The sequence below is a fragment of the Boleophthalmus pectinirostris genome, unplaced genomic scaffold (assembly GCF_026225935.1).
Source record: "Boleophthalmus pectinirostris isolate CB_2022bp ecotype Guang Dong unplaced genomic scaffold, ASM2622593v1 HiC_scaffold_8, whole genome shotgun sequence".
NCBI classification, from domain to species: Eukaryota; Metazoa; Chordata; class Actinopteri; order Gobiiformes; family Gobiidae; genus Boleophthalmus; species Boleophthalmus pectinirostris.
The window spans coordinates 26,495,897-26,508,312 of NW_026571515.1; the positions used below are offsets into that span (position 1 = coordinate 26,495,897).

The 12,416-nt window shown below is 39.5% G+C and overlaps 1 protein-coding gene across 7 annotated transcripts in view; it reads right to left on the bottom strand.

Moving 5' to 3' along the window:
• Window positions 1–3,212: 3,212 nt before the first annotated feature.
• scn8aa (sodium channel, voltage gated, type VIII, alpha subunit a) overlaps window positions 3,213–12,416 on the bottom strand; it is a 30,101-nt gene continuing 20,897 nt past the window's right edge. For 6 of the 7 annotated variants that reach the window (XM_055165877.1, XM_055165876.1, XM_055165875.1 and 3 more), the window contains 7 exons: window positions 10,034–10,156; window positions 6,296–6,580; window positions 5,957–6,010; window positions 5,745–5,882; window positions 5,558–5,662; window positions 5,213–5,483; window positions 3,213–5,122 (listed from right to left, as the gene is read on the bottom strand). In XM_055165877.1, the coding sequence (XP_055021852.1) occupies window positions 3,990–5,122; window positions 5,213–5,483; window positions 5,558–5,662; window positions 5,745–5,882; window positions 5,957–6,010; window positions 6,296–6,580; window positions 10,034–10,156 (2,109 nt within the window). In that variant the 3' untranslated portion in view covers window positions 3,213–3,989. The remainder of the gene's footprint in view (window positions 5,123–5,212; window positions 5,484–5,557; window positions 5,663–5,744; window positions 5,883–5,956; window positions 6,011–6,295; window positions 6,581–10,033; window positions 10,157–12,416) is intronic. The other variant, XM_055165878.1, reaches the window with a different exon arrangement.

The following is a 12,416-nucleotide window of genomic DNA, read 5'->3' on the forward strand; positions in this document are numbered from 1 at the left end:
TTCCTTCCTGATTTGAAGGACTTTGTGTATATCTATAGAGGACCTTTCTCATTCAAGATAATATTTTGATATGAACTGCTTAATGGAGCAGTTACTGTATCTTGAAATCAATGAACTGGCTTTGTATTTAAACATGATTATTGTGAATACATTTTATAGAAAAAAAAATTACACAAGAAAGCACTGACAGGGTGTAACTGGAAGGCTGCTTTATTGGTAATAAAAAGATTCGTGCTCAAATGAAGACAATCTTTCATATTCTTACCAAGTGGTTGTGCAACACACCTCATATTGTATCCTCTTTTTATTATGGTGTCAAATGATATCAACAGTTTGAAAAGCACTTTTTCATTTTTCAGCAAAAAGAAAAACAAAAATGCTTATAATAAACCATGCTAAAAAGAAAGCGTCCTATAATCAAATATTGATACAAAAATAAACTTCAGATGGAAACATAAATACAGAAGAAACAGACTATAGAAAGGCAAGCTGCTTTTTCACAAGCCAAGTGGGTGACACACATATCACTAAAACTGGATATTTTGAGTTAGCTGTTTTCTGATAACATCACACACTGTTGAATATTTATATGAGGTGGGGGGATGATCTCCGGCAGTTTTTCTGACTCCCTGAATTTTGTTGTGCTCACCCCATACCCCACCCTCCACAGTTTGGAAACACTGGTAGTTCTTTCTATTTTCTATTTTGTTCTCTTTTACATTGATGTGATATCATTTTCGGTGTGGAATTGACATCCAATTTTGCAGAAAAAGCAGAAAAAGGCACATGCCACTGAGTGTTACATTGGAAACAAATCATTCAACAGAAGAGGTGTGAGGATGAGAAGCAGGACTGTATCTGTTTACATGTGGTAATGTCTCCGAGTGTGTCCAGGGCAGTGGTCAGTCACAGCACTGTGAACTCAGAGAGTGAGAGATTGGACAGTACAAATGTGCTGGTAACATCCTTTCTTTATGAACAGGCTACAATCCATGACAAGCAGCTCCAGAAACATCGCATATGAGTTATTCCTGGAAACAACCAGTTTTAGACATCCACTCAATGTGTTGCACATATAAATCAAATGTGACAAACAGTGTTCTCCTGCTTTATGTATATACATATAGACATATATGTATACATGTATATATCTTTTGTATTATATAATATCTATATTCATTCATTTTCCGTCAACAAAGTGAAAAGTGTCTCAAAAAATCCAAAGGTAACAAATGTGACAAAGGGCATAGCTGGAAGCCATTCTATATTATTGTTGTTTTTTGATTATTAGTAGTAACATTTTTAAAATTTCATATTTACAAAAAACACAACAAAGCATGCCTGTAAAATAAAATAATATGATACAGTATTTATAGTTTCTCTCAAAAAGTTCGTTCTTTTTCAGCGATTGTGCCATTTACATCATAGCCTGCACTGTACATATACTATATGTTTTGTGTTTCTTTTTTGTCTTTTTCATTTTTATGTTTTCAAGTGTGAATGTACCATTCTAAAATGTTACATCCAAGATGAACATGGGTGAAGTTACTCACTCCTGTGGTTTTATTGGGAATGTATTTGGTTTCAGTGTGCAGCAGCCAAACTGATTCCGAGACCTCATTTTGTAAACAGACTTCAAATATCTTTACAGACAGGGGCTTCAGGTACAGGCAGTGTTAAACACACCAAATGGCATAAGTGGTGTGATGATGGACACAGGGTTTGAGCCCGCGCTGTCCATTAGAAATAGGACCATCACTCCTGTGTAGAAAAGAAATGGCAGGAACATCTAAGGAGGCAGTTATCTCTCCCCCATTGACAAGCCTTAGGTTTGAATGAAAACACCCACAGAGTATTTACACATAGCTGCATCTACATGAGGCCTGCTGATGGTTTAATCTCGGCAGGTTTCAGCTTTTCGACCTGCATTTCTGGCTAACTGTTTTGATGCGGGTATAGCATTTGAAAGCCTACAGTTTGTGAGATATGGTGCAAGCCTGGGTCAAACACCACACAGTGTTTTAGAGGTCCCACAGAAGCACAATGATACACTGACAGACATGGGACTTTCCACATCATGACACAGATCCCAGCGTCACTGCTGTTCTAATGGCAGTCAGTCTGAAACCCTGAAAGGAGAGGCCTTACATGTTTATTGGTCCACAATGTTTATTATTACCCATCCACCTCCCTGAAAGACCTGATCATGTCCATTAAGTCCATTTATCCGGCAGTCAAGACCACTAGCCCTTCATAACTATCCACTGTACGTACACACGAGGCACGACAAGGTTTGTCCTTGTGATAATTCTCCACTCACTTTGCTGTTTGGTATAACCACTGTCTCCTGTCTCTCTCACCTATCAAAACACCTTTTCTGAGAATGATTGCATCACAAGGAAATCAGAGAAGGACTCTGAGTTTTTTGTTTGTTTTTTGTCTAAAGCTGGCAACTCAAATTATCCAAAAGCACTACCAAACACACCAGTCACTTGAAAGTTTGAATGATAAAAATGAAATAAAATAAAATGTTTAAAAAGCATATAAAATGAATTATTAAAAAGTACAGTGTTGTTCACTTGCACTAAAGCTGAAACAAAAACATACATCCCACATGTGCCCCTTTGTCCAAAGAACACTAAAAAAGGGATACCTACTGGCAGACTCTGACCGGTGCCTGACATCATTCCTTGGCATAAAGAATTATCTCCCAATGCTGGAATATGGCCACAGGAATGTAAGTAAACAAAGAAGGATAAAGTCCCACAGTCAGTTAAAGTACATGGCCTTCAAATCTATGCGTCCTCAACATGAGGATACACATCTGTCTCACATGCATACACGCCACATTCTTTCTACAGAATATTCAGGGCAAAAACATTGCCGTTTGTGATGCACTGCAGACTGGGACTTTCAGTCTCTGAGTGCTTACATCCTTCATCTGTAAAAATGATACAGGACTGGATTCAAAGATCTATTCCTTTCAGGTCAAAAAACACAAGCAGAAACATTGACTCCTTTTCCCCAAAAATCTATATCAATAACCAGAATCTTTATCCTACCACTATATCACATAATTTTCCCAGTGGACAGCCTCAAATCTAAAGTCAAGCCACTGCTGTGGGCAGAAAATTAGTGTCTTGTGAACTATGATTACTCATGCATGACTCCTGATCAAAACATGCCTTCATGCAAGTCATTTCTATGCATTGAACGAGCACAATAATTATTTATTTGAAACTCAATCTGAGCAAGTCTCCTTCAGCCCAAGTCAACACAATGACTAATGACCCCTAACTGGTCAGTGTGAAAGCCCATGTAGAAAATACCTTCTTCAATGTCAGTATAACAAAGATGATGAAAGAACTAGTGACATGGGCTAAATGTCCTTCTTTTTTGCTGCTCAAAGAATGAGAAAATGCAAGTGTATTTAGCTAACAAATAAAAAAATCTTTGTCTACGGTTCCAGGTTTCCCTTGCCTCACTAGATTATTTTCCTAACTAATTTTACTTGGTTGATTATTGTAATTCTTTGTTGATGGCAAACTGTTTTAGACCCTCCTGTAGACTGCTTTGTCAGTTCATTGAGGATCTGTATGATCTGGTCGTGTAGCAGCAATATGCTGCGGTCCACGCTCGGTGGTGGCAGGGATATGCAGTTTCTCCAATCAATAAACATAGAATTCTGTGCCTTGGCAGTTGGTCCCCAAAGAAATATGTGTCATTGGCCAGCACACTGTGAGTTACTGTTTCTGCTTCTCATTACATGGTCTCTGGGCAGCAAAGTTCTTCAGTAAACTGATTGCATTTGGTTCAGCTGTCTAAGACGACATATGAAACCACACTGCCTCAATTGCATTTGAGTCTGTAAACAATTTTTTGTCCGTTTTGTTGTTATTACGTTCAAATATTCACTTTTCTATATTTGTTGGGTCAATATTTTTAGGCTCAGTGTCTGATATCACTGCGTTTAATAGTGTCATTAAACACTAACATTTAGATTCCCATTCATCTTTTTGGTTTTTGTCCTTCTCTCGGTTGTCATCCTGTTTCTCTTTGTCAGGTTTGGTTACACTGTCGTAAGAAGGAAGAGAGGCAGTAGAGGGTGTGCTCTCCTTCTTTTCCTGGTTTCCACCATTTTCAAGTTTGCTCGAAAAGATGCGCTTGAAGATGATTCCACGCCTGATGAGGTGGGCTCGATAAGCATTCTGGATAGTTCTGGCAGAGACATCTTCCTGTTTGCGGCGCAGGGTGGTGGTGATTGGTTCGTACGATACTTTGGAGGGGTTGGCTGCCACAAAACGCTCCTCCATCTGCTGCCTTAGCATGTCCAACTCACCACTGTCACCCAACACACGCTTTGTAAAAGCAAACAGGATGTCCAGGCAGTGAATGCGGTCACCACTGACCATTGGCATGTCCATGGCAATTAGTTCTATAGTGTTTGGCTTTGGCACACGCAGTGGGTGCTCTAATGCATCAGCAAAGTCAGACAGTTTAGCAAAAGTGATAAACTGAGAGGCAGTTGGATCAAATTTCTCCCAAATCTCATAAAATGTCTCAAAGTCGTCCTCACTGAGGGGATCTGCACTTTCCTCCGTCGCCACGCTGAAGTTCTCCAGAATGATGGCAATGTACATGTTAACAACAATAAGGAAAGAAATGATAATGTACATCACGAAAAAGAAGATTCCCACTGATGGATTTCCACAGTCACCTTTAACAGAAGTACCGGGATTCTCCAGGTTAGGGTCACAGTCGGGTGGGTAATTAAGGATGGGTAATAACAAACCATCCCAACCGGCAGATGTAGTAATCATGAACAAGATGATCATACTGTTGCCAAATGTTTCAAAGTTATACAAGTCATCTATTCCTGCTCCATGCTTCACATAGCCAAAGTTAGACATGCCAAAGATTGAGAAGATGAACATGACCAGAAAGAGGAGCAGACCAATGTTGAACAGAGCGGGCAGTGACATCATCAGAGCAAAGAGTAGGGTTCGGATTCCTTTGGCTCCTTTAATGAGACGAAGAATACGACCAATACGAGCTAAACGGATCACCCTGAACAGGGTCGGAGACACAAAGTACTTCTCAATCAGGTCTGCGAGGAACATACCTGTGACAGGCAGAAAAAGAAGAATCACTATTTGTACATTTCTCTCATTGTATGGGCATAAATTTATGGATTCATTTTAACATCACTAACCAACAATAGACAGGATGACAACCACCACATCAAAAATATTCCAGCCATTAGTAAAATAGTAATGGCGAAGAGCAAAGAGTTTGAGCAGGAACTCCATTGTAAAGACTACAATGAAGATGAAGTTGACCCAGTACAGGACCATCTCTGTTTCATCGGACTGATCGTCTGTTTCCACCATCATAGTTACCATGTTGAGGCAAATGAGGATCATGATGGAGATGTCAAAGACCTGCTGTGTCACAAAGTCAAACACCATCCCCTGGATCTTGTTCTACAGAAGGATTCAAATACATTAGCACTGGTACACTGGAACAATCTTAACCCAGTAATCAACAGTTAAATCACCTGCGGTCGTGGAATAGGTTTTTGAGGCTTTTTGGAGCCCAATTTTTTCATGGCATTATAATATTTTTTCTGTTCCTCTGTCATAAAGATATCCTGACCTCCAAAGTAAAGGGACAAAACAAGATTTGGTCATAATCTGTCTCACAGTACAATCAAATATGAAATTATTTAGTTGAATATATCTTATCTTTTTCTTCTGTTGGTTGAAATTGTCAATGATCACACCAATGAACAGGTTGAGAGTGAAGAAGGAGCCAAAAATGATGAAAATGACAAAATAGATGTACATATAAATGTTGACTTCATAGTCCGGCTGCTCTTCCACCTGAAAGAGATGAGGCATGGCATTACTGTCAGTAGTAGCATAAAGAGTAATAAAAATACTATAAAAGTACATACATTTCTAGAATCAACAGCTGCATACATGATGTCCATCCATCCCTTAAATGTTGCCTGTAAAAAACCAAACAAAAAAAAACATTTAAAACAGGCAAACTAGTCAAAATTAATGGTAAAGAAGAGTACTCAAACTAAAATCAACACCTTTTCAGCATGTGGTACAGCTTGTGCACAGAAACAAAGAAACAGGCATGGAGACACACAGAAAACACAAATGAATGACACATATATACCACAGTGGACTTTAAATGGAGAAATGAAGGCAAATAGGGAAATATTTAACATGCATGCACCATATACAGAATGGAGACAGGCAAACGCCAGCAGCTAATGTCTCACCACTTGTAGGAGGGCGAGGTATCCAGCTCCCACATTGTCAAAGTTGATCTTGACATTCTTCCACCGGACCTCCGAGAAATTATTTCTGATAAGCTCCTCACATTGTGTTTTGTTATTGACGATATCAACAGGAAAGTACTCCTCTGATGTTTCATTGAAACAAAAGTAGTACTTGCCCGCAAACAGATTGACCCCCATTATACTGAAAATCAGCCAAAAGATGAGGCACACCAGCAACACATTCATAATGGAAGGGATGGCACCCACCAAGGCGTTGACTACCACCTAGACCAAACGAGGAAAGAGAAGACAAGAGACTGTGAGAACCTATAAACCAGGTGATGTGCTTCAGCCCTATATCACGACATAGTGCTATGGCATCACACTGTAATCTATCCAGATTTTTTCTATCTATCATTTTGTCTATAAAAAGAGTGACACACATCACCCAGATGTGTACTCTGTAGCTAGGGAGCAGTCTGTTCACTTTTTATTAGAGAAGTAGTGAAAGGACTGAACACGCTCTTTGATCTTTCAGATATTGGACCAGCTGACATGTATAGACAGTATATATGTGTTAAAATCTGGCAGAAATCTGTAGTTGTAAAGGAATTATTACAGTGTAATACAGTAGAAATCAATCAAAAAGATTTGAATTTATTTAATCTGAACAATTTATTTATTTCCTTTTGGGAATTAATAAAACAAATTATGATTCTTTAACATTAATCTTTTCAAAAAGACATTTATCTTGAGGCAGACTTGAACAAAAAAGTTTCTACCCGCAGAGTCATTTATCAATCAGTCTTTCAGTCTCAATCTAGAACCGTCCTATTTGTACTAGTATACCATCCTGCCAAAGCACTCACTACTCACACTTTATCATTGTCTAATACTATGTTAGATTTGATTACCATAGCACAATGAAGTGACCTAGATTAAAAACAATTGCAGTAAAAATATTTTGCCCTCCCCACCCACAAAACGTCACATTTCTAGCCTTCCAATGTGATTTCCCTGAGGTCATTTTATATGCAGTAATCATAAGCTCAGCTCACTACCAGTGTTAGGCAGGCCGAGCAGCAGCTCGCAGGCACACAGCTGAGCATGCATGTCTTTGGCAGACTCTTTTGTGGAGCCATATTCCCTCCTCATAACAGACAGGCAGGAGCTAGAGAGCAGGACTCTCTTAGCAAGTACACAGCCTTCATTCACACATCCACTTAAATAAACCATAAATTACAGATAATTCCTCTCTGATGAGTTCATAGATTTGGATTGAATTATATCCTGAGCAAAGGCTGTTTTACTCACTAAGAGAAAGACTAAGCTCCACTGGGTCAAATTGAACCACTTTAAAGACTCAGATTAATGCAGAAATAGGTCATGCTATGTGGAAAGCATTCTCAGAAAGAGGGAAAATGGCTTTCAAAAATGCAAAATGTGCATCGGCAGTTATACTACATGCGTGTTACATGACACTGTGCAATCTCAAGAACCGCTCAAATAAATAAATAAATAAACAGAGTAATGAGTGGGTATGGATATAATGACAGAGGAGATAACTGAAGTGTCAATAATTTGAGCCAATTTGTTTTCTTTTACAAATATCAAAAATACTGTAGAAATGCAGCCCAACTGGTCTTTAGAAAGAAGTATATCTATTGTACTGTTTAAAAAAAGCATGGAAAATATTAGTATTTTTATTAGTATATAGTATTTCCTTTTCATTTTCGATAACTAGAATAAAAAAAATGTTCCTGAGCTCTCTTCAGTTTTAAAAAAATTGTCTCAAACTCTCTGTCATCTCTCCATCAAACTCTGTTTATTTACTTATTGCTTTGACCTTTATTTATCTCTACTCAGTTCAAAGAAAATGGCAATTCAATTAATGAACATAAACATTATAGTATAACTGATACAGCAGGATCAAGTCCCTCTCTATCCCTTTGGTAAGACTGGGCCACTCTTACCTCGTACTTACGCCCCACAGGGGGAGGACATTCATAGGGCAGACATTTACTAAAGCCCCATAATAAAACAGGTATTTATTTATTTCTAGCATTTCAAAACCCAAAAAGACATGGGTTCAAATATTAATCATAGATGTAAAATAAAACCTTTATCATCCATAACGCCTATCCAGGGCCTAAAATCATTGATGTCTGCTCCATGCAATGGCATCACTTTTAGTCACTGGATATCTGCATATGAATGTGGCTTCAATACGTATAATGACACAAGCCCTCATCTCCTGCTAGCATGAGAGTTTTGGTACTACATACACAAGGGCATTGTGTATAAAGACAACTGTTGTATTGTCTATGGGCCGTCTACAGTTTGAGTGGGCAGTTGTTGCCTCCCATTTTCACGTCCTGTGGGAGTGGAAGGCAACAGGAAGCCAGGGCCTGCTGTATGCTCTGTGTGTGCCATGGCATGACAGCTATAATGTGTTGTGGGAAATGGCAGCTTTTCATATTTGCTAAGCTTCTGCCAGCAAAAGGAAATGTCCAGTCATATTACATAAACCATCAAACCATCTCTTTTTTGTGGAAAGCAGACGTTAACCTTGCCACCAAAGGCTTCCAGCAGCTCTGCTAGTCTAATGCTGAATTGTAAAACACTATACATGGCAGAAGCTTGACAAATATTTTTCTCCCAAAGCCACACCACTGTAAGTGTGTGGTTTCTGACTGAGTATTTGATGCAGGAAGATCCTGGACAAGCAGGAGAATTGTGAGACCCTCTCTTGGCCCGTCCTAGCCGAACCAGGTTGATGGCAGGGAGCAGTGGAGGGTACAGGGTGAGGAGGAGGGGAGAGGAGGATGGGAGAGTGCTGCTGCACATGGGGGCTGATTGAAGGAGGTGAAGAAAAGCTCAAACTAGAAGACAAGGCAATCAGTCCAAGAACAGAGAGAAGGACAGGGATCCAAATGTTTGAAGGGATAGAGAAAGAGACAGAAAGGCTACAATGACAACAACCAGGTGCAACCTAACACTACCGCCAGTCACAGGGACGACCAATCAAATGTCTGTGGAAAGTGATGGTTGAAACAACTGTATATCTACATACATGTTTTACTGTTAACTATGAAACTGAGTCCTCTGATGGACTCTAACTAAGAAGATTGGTGTTTTGGCGCTGCCTGGTTCCTGCTGGTTGTTCTCTACGTCAGATGCAGTGAGGGATGAGTGAGAGCTGAGGAGAGGGTTATGGGAGCAGAGGGCATGTGAAGAGAGGGGGCACTCATTTGAAAGCAGTGGTTGACAATCAGCTAATTGTTGATTTGAATGCTCTATGAGATGGCATGTAAGTTTGATTAGCTTTGACCAATTTCACACTGACTTTGGCCAATCAAGAGGAGGAAAATAGAATGATCAGAACTCCTTATTTGTCAGTATTGTGATGAGGCAGCTTTGTGTAAAGAATTATGGAAATATGTTGGATATGCTTTTAAGTGTAAATTTAACTCTGAGTATCCAATGTTCAATTTGTCAGAGGTAATTTAACATAAGTCAGTCCCCAGCTGCATCATGACTTATTGTTTAGCTCTTACAGAGGCATGGTACGACATTGCGCATGGAAAGGTGACTTTTAGGCTTTCATTTGGTTGTTTAGAAAAAATACTCCAACAGATTGGAGTTTTTTGTCCTGAGGTTGTTTTAAATCAGTTCTAGCATGCTTTAAACTGTTGAATGGGCATGCGGAAGGATCAGCTGCTTAGCTTTGGATCTTACCCTCATCCCTTCAAAACGTGACAAGGCTCTGAGGGGTCTCAAGGCCCTTAGTGTCCTGAGTGATTTAATGGGCCCTAGATCGGAGTAGCCCAGCGCATTAGCTACAAGGCTGACTATAGACACCTACACAAAAACAGAGAAGCAAAAGAGGTTCCAAACTGTTAGAAGTGAGGTTCACTAAGGAAGAGCCGGCCCTGGCATAGGCGGAGAGTTGTTGACATACACACATAAATCTATGCATGTATATGCATGTATAATATTGCATTTATACATGTATATACACCAAGAGAGAAGGTCAATGTTTAGTATAGGTTTTATGTGCGTAGTAATTTTAGTTGCAGGGATTATTTTTTCTGTTATTTGGGGAAGTTGACAAGATGGGGAAGTCCATTGTACCTGTAAAGAAACTGGTGGTTGAAAGAGAGAGAGGAGACATTATAGAGTTTAAATTAGGCAGAGTGCTACAAGATTTCGTTCAGATACAAGCAGAAGGGTTGGGAGAGCAAGAGGAGGAGGAGTTCAGGGAGAAGGGAAGTGGTTACCCTGTAGAAGCTGATAAAAACCCAACAGACTTGAGAGCCTTACCCTTGCCCCTCTAACAATGTCTCTCCATGTCGCTCTTGGGCTGAGGCATAAATTCCCATATAATTTAAGACAGACAAACTAATGGAACCTAAGAGAAAGAATACAGGTAAACATGTACAAGTCTGTCATTTTATCATTAACTTATATTAAACATAAATTCACAGCATTAGAGTGAAAGGGGGCTACGTTCACATAAAACACACACAAGAAAGGAGGTGGAGGTTAGGAGCAGACCAGTTATGGTTAAGAGTAAAAGCACTGGATGGCACTGAAAGGACAGAATTACACATTGTACAGTGAACTTACACACGGGTACCAAGGATTAACACACAATCGCTAAGAAACTGGCACAAGCCACCGAAGACACAATTTTTTTAAGCAAATTATTTAGATTTAGTTTTGAATGGATTTTAGCCTAAAATGTTACACAGTAAGTTTTAATATGGATGAATATAGTTTTAGGCACATTTTACACTAGGACAGTTTGCCAGTTTCTTCCTTATAAATAAGTAAGATTAACAACGGTGAACACATGTGAAGGCACCTTGAACCAGCCACTGACACCAACTCGTCAAACTCACCGCAAAAAGTCCACAACATTCAAAGCTTACCAAAGTCACGGAGGGAGGATTACCCGAGCAAAATCTTAATTTGGACTGTAAATGCTGTATGTAGAAGGCCCAATTTCAAAGATGTCATAGATCATTAAGTACATAATACATAATGGATTAGTGGCAGTAAGTTTTAACAAAGCAAATTATTGCAAGTACTTAAGTAATTTTTTAGGAGTTTTATAAAATTGTATCTATATAAAGAATTGTCCCGTGTCCACATCTGTCTGACACAACAAATGTGGGAAGAACTGAGTCAAATAGAGATTTTGCCTGGATCTAGACAGTTTGGGGTTAGTGTCACCTTTAGCCTGACCCCCAGACGTGCCCCCTTTGGGGAACCCGGCCTCTGGCCCCTGCTGAGCCAGCTGTGCAGTAGTGGCCTCAGTGCTGTAAGGTCCGTCTCATTGAGCTCTGCAAGGCAAGGCCAGTGACATCTGATGCTGTGGTCCCATGAAGACGACAGCACAAACCAAAGCCAAATGAAACAAACTAAAATCAAAAGAAAGAAACAGAACAATGACATAATCTGAGTGGAAAAGAAAGATGAGTGAAGAATGACAACTTTCAACTAACTAACCTAATTTTGAGATATATATATTCAAACAATTTAAACATGAACAGAAAAGAAGATAGGAAAATAAACCAAAAGGGATGAAAACACAGGCTGGTCTAATGATGGTGCCCCGTTTTGACAGAGTCAGATCACAACACAAGACGCAGAGGCCACAGCACAAGCCAAACTCACCACCAACAGGTTTTCAGAGGGGCGTTTGTGAAGACCAAACTTACCGCCAACCGCCTGTCACCACCATCATTACATCTCAGCACAATCTCAACACTTTCTGGGTCATACTTTCAAAAGGTGTAGGAGGAGGACAAAGGGGGGAGAAAGAAGGGAAGTCAATCTGTTCACAGCTTAGCAAATGTGCCACAAGAGGCAACACTCCTACAGCAGGGCAGTCTGCAATGGCATTGTCTCACTAAATATAATTTATGTTGTTTAAGAGTAATGATACTAGTGTTTTAATTATTGCATTTGATTTATTACTTTTTCTGGAACAAAAATTGCCTCATAAAAAGTCTAATAAATGTATGTAAATCATAGACCGTATAAAGAAGTGGACTAAGGGAGTGTGACGTCACCCATAGCATTCAGCTCCACTCAAATGAAGCTCACTATGCTA